The sequence below is a fragment of the Aplysia californica genome, unplaced genomic scaffold (genome assembly GCF_000002075.1).
Source record: "Aplysia californica isolate F4 #8 unplaced genomic scaffold, AplCal3.0 scaffold00225, whole genome shotgun sequence".
Taxonomy (NCBI): Eukaryota; Metazoa; Mollusca; class Gastropoda; order Aplysiida; family Aplysiidae; genus Aplysia; species Aplysia californica.
Genome location: NW_004797495.1, coordinates 191,072 through 208,802, shown reverse-complemented (window position 1 = coordinate 208,802; position 17,731 = coordinate 191,072). Strand labels below are relative to the sequence as shown.

At 40.2% G+C, this 17,731-nt stretch overlaps 1 protein-coding gene across 1 annotated transcript in view; it reads right to left on the bottom strand.

Annotated features, from left to right (window-relative positions):
• The window catches only part of LOC101853324 (cytochrome P450 27C1), a 30,478-nt gene extending 14,282 nt beyond the window's left edge, over window positions 1–16,196 (bottom strand). The window contains exons 1-7 of the mRNA XM_005099768.3: window positions 16,080–16,196; window positions 13,437–13,769; window positions 11,859–11,979; window positions 11,011–11,100; window positions 10,271–10,461; window positions 3,675–3,878; window positions 263–399 (exon numbers count right to left, since the gene is read on the bottom strand). Coding sequence (XP_005099825.1) covers window positions 263–399; window positions 3,675–3,878; window positions 10,271–10,461; window positions 11,011–11,100; window positions 11,859–11,979; window positions 13,437–13,728 — 1,035 coding nt within the window. The 5' untranslated portion in view covers window positions 13,729–13,769; window positions 16,080–16,196. The remainder of the gene's footprint in view (window positions 1–262; window positions 400–3,674; window positions 3,879–10,270; window positions 10,462–11,010; window positions 11,101–11,858; window positions 11,980–13,436; window positions 13,770–16,079) is intronic.
• Window positions 16,197–17,731: the final 1,535 nt, after the last annotated feature.

Sequence of the window (17,731 nt, the reverse complement as noted above, 5' to 3'; positions counted from 1 at the left end):
AGACATAATGGAATCAAGAACATGAGTATGATACACACCCTCCACCATCATTATCATCATCAACATCCTCATCTTCATCGTCAATCAATTGTTTATGAGGTGATTTGAACAAGAGTTATCGGGACATTAAACCCCGTCGCACTATAATACCAAATGATTTAAAAGCATACCCATTCAAAGAGCCCCGCAAAAAATACCAGGGTTGCAGTATATCCTTGTGATATACCAGGAAGTGTGCTTAAACTGCTATGACGTCACCTACTGTGTCTCCAGACGCCAGTGTTATCTCTGAAACGTTTGAGTACATCTCTGCTGACGTCAGAGTTCCACCTGCCATGACGTGGGAGACCAGGGACTGTGCCTCGGGTTCCTCAAGACTTTTGTTGATTTCTCTTTGGACTGAAAGGAGAATCGTTTTCAAATTTAAATATCCTTTTTGGGGAGAAAGAATATCAAATTAAAGTGTAAAGATGTAAACCTCACACATCTATCCGTAAACAAACCAGGGTTGTCTACACTGATAAGCCTATATCCCTTATAATAAAGAAAAGACAAACATACCAGCAATCAGGAAAAATGAGAGATATCAGTTGTACAAAGCCTTGCGCTCCATGGAACCTATGAAAATGAAAGCTATTTAAGTTAAAGGGTTGCTGGACTGACAATATTATGACGATATTGAGGTGTCGGTGGTCTAGTGGTTAGGCTCTCAGACGCGCAACCGTGGGTACGAATCCTGTAGTGGACCCGACGTTATATCCTTGGGAAAATAGACACCTTTGTGTACCTTCCACTATCCCTTCAACACACGATGTAAGCTGATGTCAAGAAAACAACTACAACATTCTACAACGGTGATGTACCGACTCGAGAAGGATTTAACAGACACCTAGCGAGAGGTCACTGGCAAAACATATCAAGTTCCCATTAAAAATAAAAATTCTACTTTGAATCCGTCGCTAAACATACAGGACAGGCTTCTATATAAAGATAACAAATTACTATTTCATAGCAGTATGTACATTTGAGACCAGATAGCGAGAACTGGTCGTTACTTGATATTAGTCTGACTATCAAACCTTCAAACTGCGACTGCCAGGCTATGTCGAAAAGACCAGGTAAACTATTTTAGTTTTAGTTTTAGCAAGAATTTTACGGCACTTACAATACAAAGAGGTTCTAAAAGTACCGAAGATCAGAGGTGTACTTGATAGTATCGTATACAAAATAGAAGGAAGAGATAATAATATAAGGACAATAATACGTTTGATGGGGACGAAGGGGCAAACCAAACCAGAGCGACCGCCAAATCACCCCAAAAACCCGGTAAGGGACACATCCTCGCAATATTGACCAGGAACAAACTATTCAAGGTCCAATCCGGTTATTCTGCTTTTCGAGGCTCACTTCCGCAGCCGTGAGCCTACTTAGTAAAGACAAGATAATAATATGATCAACTCTGTTGATCCTGCATTGTAAAAAAAAGACTGTGTGCTTTCACTGGCTTCTGTCACACGAAATATAATGTTATCAATATTTCCCTTGTATCATGTCAATTTATCATTATTCTCAATCCCTCGCTCATACATTCATTACTACATATAACAATTGAACTGCGGAGACGTAGGGAAAATAATGGAAATGAAATATGAGTTGTCTTAGCAGACACAGCGCAAATACAACTGAAGCAAACTCTGAGATGGCAACCGCAAAAAAAAAATGCATCACCGTCAACAACATAATTTTCTTTAGCCTATCTTCCAACAAATAAGTATTACATTTATACTGACCGGTATAAATAACGCAAAAAAGTAACACAATGCGTAGAAAACAAAACTGAGTATTTTCGTACGTTGTTTTCATTTGTCTCTATTCACAACGGGTTCTTGTTATTGGATTGGCTCGATTTAAGAAACACAACACGCTCAATGGCCGCTTATATATCAAACAATACAACAAAGCAACCCTCTCAATGGTACGCAGTTAAAACGTGAATTGAATCGTGAATGTTTGCTCACATGTTAAGTTGGTCTGGCCCATAAATGCTCTGCCCAAAAATGTTTGATTGAGTGTTGCATAGTCCGACTATCAAGATGCCAAGATTGTTTGCGGAAAATCGAGAAAGAGCTATTGGACATCTGCAAGCCGTTGAGAGCCCTCAGCAGTTAGCAACTGTCCTGGGAGTGCATGCCAGCACTATCTACAGTCTGCAAAACAGGTTCCAGGCAACCAACTCCACGAGAGATCTCCAAAGAAGCGGCAGACCTCTACTGACAACAGCTGCCCAAGACCGCTTCGTCGGGCGTCAACTTCTCCGAGATCCACGTTGTCTGCCTCCGAGACAGCCCAGAACACCATAGGAACGCACGGTAGATCCGTGAGTGACGGCACTATACACCGCCGACTTGTGGCCAGGGAGCTGCGTTCTCGGCGTACGGAGCAGAGAGCATCCCTGAACGTCCATCATCGACGAGCTCGTCTCCATTTGGCTCAGAATCACGTTAACTGGCGTCATCGACAGAGGCAGTGTGTGATCTTCAGCGACGAGAGTCGCTTCAGCATTGATCCTGACAATAGACGGATCCGAATTTAGTGCCGACCCGGACAACGCTACTCTGACGAGAACATCTGGGAGAGAGATCCGTGGGGAGGTCAAAGCGTGATGATATGGGACGCAATCAGTACCAATCAAAGACTGGGCCCCATAATCTTCCAAAATTTAGGACCTGGACGTGACAACGGAGGGACGGCACAGCACTACATCAACCAAGTCCTGCAGCCCCGTGCAACTCCATTTATTCCAGAGACATTGGAATAGCCTCTTTCAGCAGGATAACACCCGGCCTCATAAAGCAGGACGTACTACCCAGGTTGTTCCTGGTGCAGAACAACATAGCTGCCATGCCTCACACACCCCGATCACCAGATGTGAACCCAATAGAACACCCTTGGGACATCCTTCAGAGGCGCCTCAACCAACTCTAGCCCAGACCCCGGACAGCTACACAACTGGGTGCTGCTATTCTTCAGGAATGAGTGCAGGTCCCCAACTGCCAAATCAATCGCTTGGTCCACTCAATGCACCACCGATGCATTGCTGTCATCAACGCTAATGAAGACCATACCAGGTACAGACCTGAACTTAAGCTCCAAGGTCAAAGGTCATTGATGCCGAATAACAAAATCTGTCCCCAAGCTAATCCCCAACACTCAAGCATTGTTTTGTGCAATTTGAGATACCTCAAACCTGTTTCCCTAAATAAAAATATTGCTTCAATTTACCCTCCTCTTCTTGTGTCATGTGAATTCGCATTACTTTTGCCGGTAAGTATATATTTTAGCGAACTTGTGAATCAACTCAACTTGCAAAATACGTAAACTTTGGATTAAACAGCACATGAAGTACTCGTAAAGCATATGACAATATTGTGATGTTCTGAAGACTCTTTTTTGCGTTAGATAATTATGGTATGTAGTCTGAACTTTCCTTATGGAATTATTATTTTCCATTCCAACAAAAGGAATTTTAAAAACTGCGTCAATACTAAAACTAATCAAAGGAACAAAACTGTTAAAGAATGCAGGGAGAAAAAAAAACATATGCATATTATATATATATATATGTTCCCTCAATGGTTAGAAAAGAGCGTACACAACACCCAAACACAACTCACCAAAAGCAAAGGACTTATCACACGCTTTATTGAACTGGTTCCATAGTTTCCTCTTCAGTGTCTTAAGGATGAACAAAGGGTACGTTCGAGAAGTACTTAGTAGTGTATTTACTTGACCCACAGATTCTATAAACTCCTCGATGCCTGGCGGGGGATCACGAGACAGACAGCCCAGTCTTCTACTGTAGAGAACGACACCAGCAGCTGCAGAAAGAGGACATTAAAATTTAATACCTGACAAACTCACTATATATACTTCCTTTCTCTGTTCATCCATTTATCAGTCCAAATCTGCCAGTCTGTCTGTCTGTCTATCTGTCTGTCTGTCTGTTTGTCTGTCTGTCTGTCTGTCTGTCTATCTATCTGTCTGTCTTCCAAGAGTATTCATCTTCCTCACTGTACATAATCACACACTAACATTTAGATACAATGAATTTTTCGCTCTATCCAGTACGGCTTACTCTAGGTAGATTGATAATACTACAAGTAGTAATTTATTCGTTCTGAAAAGACTATACTTTTGCTTTATAGATCCTTGCACTGAAATGACCAAACGCCACCCATATAAGTATTGTTTGTTTGTTTAGTATAGGGTTTTACGGCGCTCGCAACTGCATAGGTCATATGAGCGCGCGGGACACACCTAATATTTTCAGTTGGTAGGAAATTTGGAATTTTGCTCGGGTGGCGGCCGAAGCCTACTCTTGTCGATTTTAGACCACCAAGGGATCTTTAACGTGCGCAACTTGCACACGGGCCCTCCGAGATTTTTCGCCCTTGTCCGAGAAGGCTAGGTGTAGATCTTTCCTACCAGAAGACCAGGGGTGTGGCAGAAAGACAGCAGTTAGGAGGAGCCAAGGAGTAGCAATAGAAAGGCTGCAGAAAGAGTCAGGAGCCCAGAGGAGGGGCAAAGGAGGTGAGGGGTGGGGGCAGAAAGTGGAAATGAAAGCAGACAACAGAACATTGTTAGAGATCAGGAAAGGATGTGAAAGGAGACAATTTTAGAGAAGAAAATTTTTTGGTCGCTACCCGGAATCGAACCCGGGACCTTTGAATGAGAGGCCAACACCTTAACCTCTAGGCCACGAGAGCCCCCTATATAAGTATAAAGGATACTGTGCAACTCTGGGTAAAGAGTTCATTTTTTAAAAAATAAGCTTGGATGGAACAGCACTGAAAACGATCATGTGTAAGGCTTTTGAGATTTTCCATGGTATCAGCACTACACTATTTCGAACATAATTCCACATTTTTTAACATTATTATAAACGACAACATAATATAAGAAAATGTAAATTTTTGGACACCAGAGTATAAGGGGATTCAAAAGTAGATCATTTCATGATTATTTCTCAATTAGAGGAAATCTGATCTGCGGCCAAGAATAATCTTAAAAGATCCCATTTCTTTTATACTAGCTAGTTATTTCAGTGCATTTTGTTACCGCAGCGTAAAGTTATGGTATCATATAATAATAATAATAATAATAATATATAACATTTATAGAGCGCATTTCCAAAAAAAGTAGCTCAATGCGCTTTACATTGGAATACCCATTTTTCAAAAACCTTTCTTACTACTTCCTTTCTTCTCAAGCAATATACATTAATGCACACACACACACACACACATACACACACACACACACACACACACACACACACACACACACACACACACACAGACTATTTTCATCCAGACATAGGAAAAGAACAAATGTAATGAAAGATAACGTTAAAAGCTTATGAAGGATAGGCCTGTAGGAACAGAAAATGTTTAAGATGTCTTTTGAAGCTATCAAGTGTTCTTATTTGTCTTAGTTTCATGGGTAATCTGTTCCACATAAATGGACCAAGATATGAGAAAGATCTCTCTCCATATGATTTGTATGATTTTACAGGTGTCACAAGTAGGGTGTTATCGTTCGATGATCTTAGGTTTCTCCCTGGTTTATATATACTGATAAGTTCTTGTAGATAAAAAGGAGCAGTTTTATTTACACATTTGAAACACATGACGCAGATTTTAAATATTATTCGTTCTTTTACAGGGAGCCAATGCAGTTCTTTTAATAATGGAGTGACATGGTCTCGTTTTTTAGATCTTGTTATCAGTCTAGCGGCATTGTTTTGAATTACTTGTAAACGATTCAAATATTTGTTGTTCAGACCTGCCAGGAGTGAGTTACAATAGTCTAATCTAGATAGGATAAGAGATGTTACCAGTGTTTTTGTGGTCTCTTCGCTTAAGTACTTTCGAACTAGGCATATCCTTCTCAGCTGAAAATAAAGGGATTTGGACAGAGATCCTACAAACGAGCCCATTGATAAGTGGTGGTCAATATATACACCGAGATTCCTGACAACTTCTTTACTAGATGTCATATGCCCATATAAATCAAAGTTGACACTTTCCAGATCTTTATTTAATCGTGGATTTTTTATAAGAATGATGTCTGTCTTTTCTTCGTTTAGTTTCAATTTGTTTACTGTCATCCACTTTTTGATTTCATAAAAACATTGTTTAGTGATGGAAATCATGTTTGGTAGATCTTGAATGGTGCCATTAACATACATTTGGGAATCATCGGCATAAAAATGATAATTCAATCCATGATTTTGTAAAATGCTTGCTAAGGGCTGTGTATATAGTGTAAAGAGCACTGGTCCAAGAACGGACCCCTGTGGAACTCCATAATCGAGCCTGACCTGCTTTGAAAAGCTATTTTTAATTTGCACTGACTGAACTCTTTCTAGTAAATATGACTTAAACCATGAAAGCACAGTACCCGATAAGCCAAATGAGCGCTCAAGTCTTGTGAGTAGAATAGCATGGTCAATTGTGTCAAAAGCTGCGGACAGATCCAAAAGAGTTAAAAGACAGATGTTTTTGCTATCAATGGAATCCAATAAATCAGACGTTACTTTTAAAAGCGCAGTTTCGGTACTATGATGAGTTTTATAGGCAGATTGGTAAATTTCCTCAAGACCATTTTTTCTCATGTGAGACAAAACTTGACTTAAAACAATCTTCTCTAGAATTTTTGAGACAAATTGCAAATTCGAAACTGGTCGATAGTTTTTAAATTCATTTTTATCAAGCCCGGGTTTTTTTCAATAAAGGTTTTACAATAGCTTGTTTGAAAGTATTAGGTACTGTGCCAGTGGCAAGTGACATATTCACTATCTGAGTAATGTGAGGTAGGACAATATCAATACAGGTTTTGAATACATGAGCAGGCATTGGGTCAAGGTCGCATGTTTTTATGGTTGACCCATTAATACAATTTAAAATATCACTATTTGTAACTGGACTAAAAGAATCTAATATTTGTCCAGTAAATTCTGAAAATTCCAAATTTCCATTTGGCTCTAGGTCGAGAGAAGAGCGTATGGTATTAATTTTGTCATTGAAAAAAGTCACAAATAAACTACAAAGTTCGTCATCTGATGTTGCAGAGGGGAGAGGAGATATTGTTTCTTTTCCCAGAATAGCATTGGTAGTCTGAACGAGTTGTTTGGGTGATTTAACATCTTGTAATTCATGTAGATAGTATTTTTTCTTGTTATTTTCGATGATTGAGTTGACTTTGTCTCGGTGGTTAATAAAGATGTCTCTGTGAACTTGAAGTTTTGATTTCCTCCACCTGCGTTCTGCCTGACGTCGATGTTTCTTGGCCTCTTTGATTTCAAGTGAAAACCAAGGAGAAAAGGGTCTCGATGAAATGTTTCTTTTTACCATTGGCGCATGTTGGTCGATGGCCGCTTTGAGAGTGTCATGAAATGTGTCTGCATCTAGGGAGGATAGACTTGTCAGTGTTTTGCTCACGTCGTCCCGAAGTGCCTGTGTGTCTATTGTTCTCGTGTTCCTTGAAAGTATGCTTCTTCTTACGTGTTTTGGTTTGGAGATGTTAATGTTAGCTATCAGAAGAGAATGGTCAGAGATAGCCTTATCTAAAACCTGATGTTTAAGAACATGTTGGTCAGCAGTGTTGGTAATTAGCAGGTCCAAAATGTGACCACTACGATGTGTCGGCTCTTTGATTAGCTGCTGTAGATTATGATCATCAAGAATTGAAACAAGGCGTTTGGTGTCTGGTACAGATGGAACATCAAAGTGAAAGTTGAAATCCCCTATGATGTAAAAGGGGGAGGCAGCTTGCTCTAGTTGAAAGAGTAGATCTTGGAATTCTATGAAGAATTCTTTACTTGTAAATTTATTTTTCTTGTTAGGTGGCGGTCGATAGATACATGTCACACGGAAGGTAAGTTGCTCTGATCTGATGAAAGCAGTGGCTGATTCAAATGTGCGATACGATGGACCACCGCAGATGAACTTTACTGGTAAACCTCGCCGATGAATAAAAGCAATTCCGCCACCACGTGATCCGCGTGAAAAAGATTTAAGTTCAAAGCCGGGTGGTAGAAGGTCGGCTATGATAGATTCATCGCCTTCTGTTCGAAGCCAAGTTTCTGTGATGCACAACAAGTCGATGTTCATTTCTTCATTTACGTCTCTTACAATGTTTGTTTTGTTGCAGCACGACTGGGTGTTAATACAGCCAATTCTTAAGTTGGGACAGTTATGTTGAAATACATTACGAGTGTCTATCTGTATTAAGTTTTTCTTGTTCACAGTAGTCGTAGTTCTATTCTTAGAAACAGTGTCACGAGGAATCCCCTGACACACCATAATTTTTCTCTGTCTTCAGTAACAACACTGTTTCACCCCAAGGTTCCTGTCTGGGTTGCACTTTGTTCCTTTTCTTCTAAAATGATGTAACGAACGTGCTGAAATTTGAAAACACTTTACACTGATGATCTTGCTCTCTGGTAGACACATCACAGCACGGTAGTAGGAGCAGGGATTATTAAATGAAGATCTCAAGAGGCTCCACAATTACTGTCAGAAATAGAAACTTAAAATAAACGGCACAAAAACGGTATACACCGTCTTTACAAAGAGCCATAAAACAGCCAAATAAAATCTCCAACTGAAGATAGGAAATGAAAATCTCCCCAAAGAAGATCAACCAACATAGCTAGGAGTCAAACGTGACCAGTCTAACCATGAAAAGCCAAGAGGAGAACAAAAGACTCCAGCTTTTAAAGAAACTCGTAAGCAGTTCATGGGGATCAGACAAACAAACTCTGAGAGCTGTATACCTTGGTTATGTCCGATCGTCCCTGGAATACAGCAATAGCTTACTCACTATGTGCAGTACAACTGCTTGCAAAACCCTTGACAAGGTCCAAAATAATTAACCCCGCTCCATATATGGTGGCAGGAGATCCACACCTACCGCTGCATTTGAAACCCTTTCAAATGTTGAACCCCTGGGAATCCGCAGAGATAAAGCATTTTTGGAGCTACATGAAAGAAACAAAAGAAAGTGCCCCAACCACCCAAACAGGAAATTAATAGACACATGGAAACCAAAGAAACGAATTCAACACAAGTCAGTAATGCACCATATCACAGAACTAATGGAGAGTCACCATCTACCACAAAACAGAAAAGAAACCAAAAGAGTCTACCAAAACATCTCTCCCCACCTTTCTTTTAAAAAGCCAGCCTTTACAACATCTCTCAGAGACAATAGCACAAAATCTTCAGACCCAGTGACGCTGATGCTTGCAAACAATCGACAGCTATTCAGATGACTGGATACACGTCTATACAGACGGCTCAGCATTCAAAGGCAAAACAAAAGCCGGATATGGAATATTAATACAGTGCCCAGATAGAAGTTCCAGTGAGATCTCTGCAGCCAGTAGAGACAATTTACAGCAACTATGATGCAGAAATGATGGTAATTGAAACAGCACTGTACCATCTCCGCACAGTTTTGACTCTCATCCTGGAAAAGCACAGAGTATTGTGATTTTCACTGGCTCACTATCACTCTTGCAAGCGATGAAAAATGACCATAATCTAAACCAAGAGTTGACTCATATACTGTTTGGCTCCCATCATCTGATAACATTCTGCGGCATCAACCTGATAATGCAGTGGGTCCCCGGACACTTAAACATACCTGGACATGACAGAGCAGACACGCTTGCCAAACGGGGATCTAGACAGGAACAACCCAACATTCCATCTTCATACAACAGTCAAAACAGATCATTAAAAGCAATAACAAACAAGATTGGATGAACAAATTGGCCCCGGGAAAGACAGACAGAGCAGTTTTCAAACATATGACCCCAACAAAAACGGAATGACAATATCAACCACCTACAGAGAAAGAAGCTGGCCATGATCTTCCGCCTTCGAACAGATTATACAGTTCAACTTCCACTTGAGCAGAATAAATCAAGAACTTCCCCCAATGTGTCCCTTGTGTGACTACGCATATTTTTATGAGACTTCGCATCGTCACCAGTTCCACTGCAAAGCCCTAAATGACATCAGAGCTACCCTTCTCCCTCTCAGACCTAACATTGACAACAAACTCTATGGAACATTACAGCAACTGCAGAAAACCTGCACGTATCACTACATGGCATTGGACAGAACAGCGAGAGCCCAGCTGTTGCTGGGTCGATAACAACAACAACAACAACAACAATAACACTGTTTCGCAGCCTCACCTTCCAGTGACCACTTTAACAACTCGGAGTCGATGTTATTGACGTCACCACGGTCATCTCGCAACGTGTCCAGTCTGTTCAAAAAGTCCGAAGACACGGCACGCATTGAGGTCACGTGGTTACTCAGCGAACTGGGCTTGAGGATTGGCTTCTCGAGAACACTCCGCATACGACGCCAGTTTTCACCATTGCTAGTTTGAAGTAAGGTGAACAGAATCAGATTATGGTAGTTTAGATACAGGGACAACTTGAGACCTTTTACTTCAAGCAAGCTTGCGAACATACAGTAATTTTTGTAAATAAACGTACGTATTTTTAAAAGTTTAAATCTGTTGCATGACTAAATGAGACTAAGAGGGGATTTTGACAAAGGCGACGTCCCTCAGATGCAAAGTACTAAAACATCCGAATTTGAAATAAGACAGATAGGCATTTTCATATGTATTGCAGTTTTATCTACCCCTTGCTTAGCAAGGCAAAGCAGAATGAATCACTAATATCTTTAGGAAAATAAAGTACTCATTAATTTACTTCTTTCTTAATCTAAAAAAAAAATTAAAAATTGTTCTCGTTTTCCCTACCTCGATAAAGCAAAAAGGTAGACGAGCAATCTGCATAGTACAATAGTGAGAAAAAAAACTAGACCACTAGTGGCCGAAAGATTAAAAACTGGGTAGAGCGTTTAGGTCGGTTTTGTCCTCCTCTTTTCACTGGGGTGTAATAACAAAATTGTCACTCACGACACCAAGATGGCTTCTGGTTGAGATTTTACTCTATAGTATTCTGCAAGCAGATGATGTGATCTTCGATATGGGATATCACCTTCATTTCTGAAAGAGAGTGAATGATTGTCAAACAAAAATGAACTCTTATTATTATTTATTAATTGGAGTCTGTTGGTACTGGCACTCGTGGTAACAAAGCGATAAAACGTTCTTTCTACATTTTTAGCAGTCAACTGCTTAAAAGGTTAACAATGAAAATATTTGGGTTTTTGGGGCTGTGTTTCTTTAAGCGCTTGGTGTATCACAGGATGATATTTTGAGGATTAAAGCTCATACCATGAATATCTACCTCTTCCACGATCATAATAATCGAAAAATCTAAGTCTTCTCTTTAAGCCAAGCAAACAAATCGAACAGTTTGGGCCAATGAACTAGAGGCCAATTATTGAGAATGGAATAAAAAGTTGCTTTAAATCTAAGGTAATTTCGTTTGAGAGAAAGAAAGAGAGTCAGTAAGAAAGAAAGAGAGAGAGAGAGAGAGAGAGAGAGAGAGAGAGAGAGAGATAGCTTTTAAGAGACAGGAAAACGAAGAAACAGACAAACAGACTAACAGGCGGGCAGACAAAATCTCGAAGACACTGTTTGATATATTGATAAAACAGACAGACAGTGAGATAGTTAGACTGACAGATAGATGGATGACGATCATAATGATGGTGGTGATGGTGGTTGAAACGCGGCAGAGAAGAAAGACTAAAATAGTAAACATTGAGGCGAAGGAAGAAAAGTGCATCAAGAAAGAGCAAAAAATTATAACGAAAAAAGGAGGAAAAAAGATAATGACGTCATCAGCCTGTTCGTACCGAATGAGATCCTCCACAGCCTCAGCGGATGCCACCATAACGAAATCCATTGCTCCTGCTTTTTCCCGCCAAATTCGACCATAATCCTTGACTCTCTGGCAGTGAAGGAGGTGCACTTTACCTGAAAGAGAGAAAGTGGCAGTTAACTAATGTGTAGGTGTTTTTAACCCCATCGACACACTTTAGATAATGTAAGAGGCGGCTTCAACCCTGCTTATCACAAATAAACTGGGCTGATGAGAACTGAGTCTAATTCATAAATAAACGTATCAGGGTATTATGTGTCTTAATAATAATAAATAGCATTTGTACAGACTGTATTATTACCCCAGCAGATTATAAAACTCTCCGAAACATTCTCAGCTTCCAGAGAAGCATACAGTGCAAGCAGCGGATTAAACTAAGCGGTCCTACACTAACTAACTGACAAGATCTTTCGCTGTCTATGGCTGCCCATGCCCAACTGGGTGAAGTGAGGAGAGTTCGTGTAAAGCGCCCCTCCAAAGGCCCCTGACGTGATTCGAACCCACGACCTTACGGTTGCGAGTCTGAGAGCCTAACCACTTGGCCACCGACGCCAATTCAGTGCTATTGTTGGACAATTCATGCATCTGTACTGCTGCGCAGTGACATTGTGAGCGGGGTCTCTCTCTCACCCGATCTCTCTTTTTCTGACGTAAGTGGCTTCGCGGATTGCAAGCAGGGAGGGAGGATGAGGGGGTCTGACACACGAGTGGCTTCGCAAATTGCTTGGCTAGGCTAGACTCAACTTATCATGCTGGTGATTTGATTTGATGATTTGATCTAGTGATTTTAGACTTGTGACTTGAACTAGGGGCTTGGAAGCACGAGCGGGTTTGCTACCGGGGAAGAGCTCTAAAATCTGCACACTTAATTGCTCATTGTATAGGTGGCACCCGATAAATAAATGCTTCAGTTCTGAACGTGCGCAAACACACAAACACCCAAAATACACACTGTTTTATGAATACTATAGAGAACAGTTGAATAGTAGTACCACTTCTTTATTTTTACATTTTACATGTATGTCAAAGACTCCAGCTCTCTCTGTCTCTCTCTCTGTGTGTCCCTCTCTCTCGCTCTCGCTCTCTCTCTCTGTGTCTCTCTCTGTCTCTCTTCCTCTCTCTCTATCTCTTTCTCACACGCTCTATATGTGTATGTGTATGTGTATGTGTATGTGTGTGTGAATGTCAGTGTGTGTTTGCGTGGTGCGTGAGTGTGTGTGTGTGTGTGTGTGTGTGTGTGTGTGTGTGTGTGTGTGTGTGTGTGTGTGTAAACTAGAGCGAGTGTGCGCGCACGAGAGAGAGAGAGAGAGAGAGAGGGGGGGGGGGGAGAGAGAGAGAGAGAGAGAGAGAGAGAGAGAGAGAGAGAGAAAGAGAGAGAGAGAGATGTATCCTATCCTTATGACTGACTCACGCATTCCTTTAGTAGGACTACTTTAACAGACATAACATAAATCAGGGCTGATCAAGATGAACATCTACTTTTCTCCGTTAACCCCCCCCCCCCTCCCCCCCCCGAAAAAAAAACCAACAACTACAGAGACAAATTACTCACCAGTATTATTTGCAATTTCGAGAGCAGTTCCCAGAATCGGCCATCCTTTAGGACAAGGTATTGACGAAAAAGGTTTAGGATCAGAGAGAGTGGGCCCAGGGTTTGAATTCCTATACTCCTGATCTCCCACTGTTGTACTAGCGCCCCGAATAGGAGAAACGACGTTACTACTGGCGATTCTGTTGATGAGGTGCGGTCTCCGTAACATTGTCTTATCAGACTGTCGAAACTTGGAACATCGAGCAGAGGACAAGGCTATGATCACATTCCTGATTCCGAGTACACTGGACATCACTAACAGAGAATTTGGTCTTATCCTCCTGAAACGGTGAGCTGCAAAATAGAAGTGGAGACTCTGTCAAACCTTGCGAATGGAACAAGAATTCAGGTGGTTAAAACAACAGGAATAAACGTTCCAGCTAAAAAGACGCGTAGGTATCTGCTCCTTAATGGTGGAAAACGCAGTCAATTATTTTTGTTAAGTGGCGAATGGGTTGGAAAAATGGGGGTTATCTATTTAAAGGGCTGACAATGTTCTTTCTATATTTAGAGCAGTCAGCTGCTTAAAAGGAAAACAATGGAAATATTTGGGCTTTAGGAGCTGTGTTTCTACAAGCGCTTGGTGTATCACAGGATGATATATTTTTGAGGATTAAAGCTCATACCACGAATGTCCACCTCTCCAATCTTGTGACACTTAGGCTAAATAATAAGAAACACACCAAGAATAATATAACTCAGGTGGTAATAGTTTCTACTTTTTCGACTGGTAGATCTAAAGAAGTCTACCTTAGATTGGTTTAGGACTTTTGTATCTTCTGGGGTTTTTTTTATATATATATTTAAAAAACACATATTATGAACATCAAATTGCTTTGTCTTCCTTTTTCTTGAGATCAGTGTCAGGAGTAGAAGTGAAGCGTTATATGTGACTGTTTTTTCGCCAGTAGATTGGACCTGAGCAGTGAAAAATACTGATCAAATTGTAAGTAAAACTCATCGACAGATATTGCTGTTGGGACTTTTCTACTGTAAAGTGATGTAACCCCCCCCCCCCCCCCACCCCAACAACATAGGCATACACAAATAAAGAACTATGATAGGCCTAACTATATCTGCCAAAGCAAACACGATAACGATAACGTCTCAGGGTGTAGGTGCGATGAATTGTAGTCATTAGTCACACAATATCATTACGCCCAGTACCACACTACACACTCTGGTCGGCCAACTAGTTTGTCAGTGAGTTTTGGACAATGAAAATAAGAGAAGCTTGATTAAATGGTCGCTTTCAAGGACAAGCGGGCTAACACAGATTTCCGGATTTCCAGAAATCTTGACCTACACCGAAAGTGAGCATATAGGAGACGTTTGGTTTCAGTGGTGTTATGTTTGGTTACAGAGAAAACTCTCCTTGTCCTTTAAAGAAACTGAATGAGGGGCAAAACTTTTACTTTTGATTTTCTCAAAACAGCCGTTTTCTTAAAAGCGACCGAATAAGTGTTTGTCTGGTACGCTCCTCATATTCACTATCTACAACTCTCTGACAAAATGTATTTTCAAATGGTGCATGTGTTTGTAGAGTGAAAAACAAAACTTTTATTTACAAAAAAACAACCACCGACAAATGGATCCCAATTGTTCTAACGTAAGATATATTTTCCCCAGATTTTGGCGTTGCCTTTGATGATAATGTGCTTTGGCATACAATGTAAAGCACTTGTTTGACAAAACCTTTTAACTGATACATTGCACGTGTAAAGTGGATTTTTAACCACGGTGTACATTACATACGCTGTGCTAAGTGGGAGTCATAAAGGTAGTCTATAACTCCATACAGAAGGAGTCTGTTATACGTTATAGACTACATTAAAAAGGCAACAAATACATTTTTGATAAAATCAAACTTGGTTTGTATTCTGTAAAGCCAAACTGGAGCAAGTTTTAAAAAAAGATGTTTGATTCAGTGCCATAGAAATGAGATATACGTGTACTGTAATCAGGAAATCTGCCGAAAAGTCTTAAATCAAGCATTTATGTACTCTTCGAGAAAAAAGAGATGGACTTTATACTTGGCCAATTTTTAATTTCCCACTAGAGATGTCACCACAACATTCTATGTATTTTATTATTTATTATCATATCAAGCAAACGGCAGTGAAACGCTGATGTAACCAAAAAGAAATTCGCAAGACTGTCGAAAATGTTCAACAAATCTTGTGTATATAACTTGTTGCTCAACGGCAACCCCACATTTAAAACATTACTGTGTACATTTGAAAATTCACATTCACTTTGGCTTCTTTGCTTATTGACTTTAGGTCACAAAGAAATGAGTAAGATTTTCACAACATAATCGTAAACATCTTCATCAATGTCCTCCTCAATTCTTCACGGCCAACGCGTCTCTCAGTGAGGGCTCTCTAGAAATACGAAGTGACCTTGGTAAAAATCATAACATGCATTGAATGACAGCCTTTGATATTATGTTGACAGACTATTATGCAATAGATATGTCACACAGTAATAAGTTGTATTAGAAACCACAGATCGGACAAGGCAGTTGTTTTTATTTATGTAAGCCGTATCTTGGAGGAGAAATCCAAAGCAAAAAAACTAACATTTTACATGTTACATACTTACCTTGGATTGGTAATAAAAATACCTGCTGGTCATTAAAAAAAAATATGCTCGCCGTACTGTGACACTGCAGACTACTGTTTACCTTAAGCTCCGCTTGCTCTACAGCAAGGCAGACAGTATTTCATGAATTTTTATGCAGGCTCCAAAGAGGTTATAAAGTAATAATAGTGCGAGAGCTCACAGCTGTGACCCAAGACCGATAACTATCGGTCTTGGCTGTGTTGGCTGTGACGTCACCTACATAAACGAACGGGGGCTGCGTGTGCCCATTCTGGGCCGCTGAGCAGCCATGTTGGAGAGGTACAGAACCAGCCCCATTACACTGAACATCCCTCGCAACGCCTACTGGTCTTTATAGAGTGTGAAGCGTTAAGCTTACAGTAAACAATTAGTTCAGTTTTTGTTGTTGCTGTTGTTGTTTAATCATGTAACGTTCATACGTACACAATACCTCAAGCACTGACAGATTTTGGAAAACATAATTGCACTTAACCGCTGGCTACGTATGAACGACAGACATAGCTATATCATTATGAGGTAATGTGTGTCTGCTTTTCCTGTGGGGGTGAGGGTGGGAGACAAAGTCAGTTAGTGAATGTATTGGTAAAAAGGACATTTTTATACTGACAAAATGGATTGCTTTTACATCATATTGGCTACTCTCTCTACATACTGATGAAGGAAGACTATTAAAATCGTCAATTTTTTAAAGGGCGTGTTCCCATATATTTGTGGATGTATTTGTCCCTGATCAGTTTTATAGGATGGTTTAATAATACTATCTGGCTGAAGACCGTGCATAATTCCTTTATTATTTGACTGACGCTGCTGTCTTCGGTGGAAATATGCTGTGTGTTTATATGATCTTAAATCTCGGTGAACACAAAGCCAATGGCACATAATTTCCGGATATGCCTTGTGCTCTAGGCTGTAATATCATAATTGATTGAATTTGCCCCTCTGGTCTTTGAGGTATTGTCAGAAGTTTTTGTCACACTCCCTCACCATCATGTTATATACAAAACCGTAGAGAAGATAACACCCCCCCCCTTCCCACACCCCCTTTCGGTCCTTATTATGTTTAAATTGGGCCTGGGCATGGTTTTAGTCTGTTTGACAACTTCGTGTCAATAAAATGTTACACTGTATGCTGTGGATGTTGTGTGAGCAATAAGACCACTGATGTAATGCATCACACATTCCGATAATTCTAATTTTCGATGGAACCTCAGAGGTATATCCTTCACATGAATATTGACCACGTTTGTGCCATATATGTGATTTTCTACCTTTTTGTCTGTATCATATCATATCATATCGTATAATATCATAGCATATCATATCATAGCAGATCAGATCAGATCATATCATATCATATATCATATCAAGTCCAAACATACCGACGTCAATGGTGTTGCTTGTTAAGGAGATACTAATATTGTGCTATTGATCATACAGACTTTTTGAACATTTTTACGTTTTGATTATGTATATTACTGTTGTCTTAAAAATTGAGCTGTTCTATTTCGCATTCGTCATACCTTTTCATCCGGGATGAGGGTAACACAGTACAGTATTTATAGTAACTAAAGAGAATCCATCAGGCATGAAAACATAAAAGAAATAGTATGCATTCAGGAGATTATACCGTC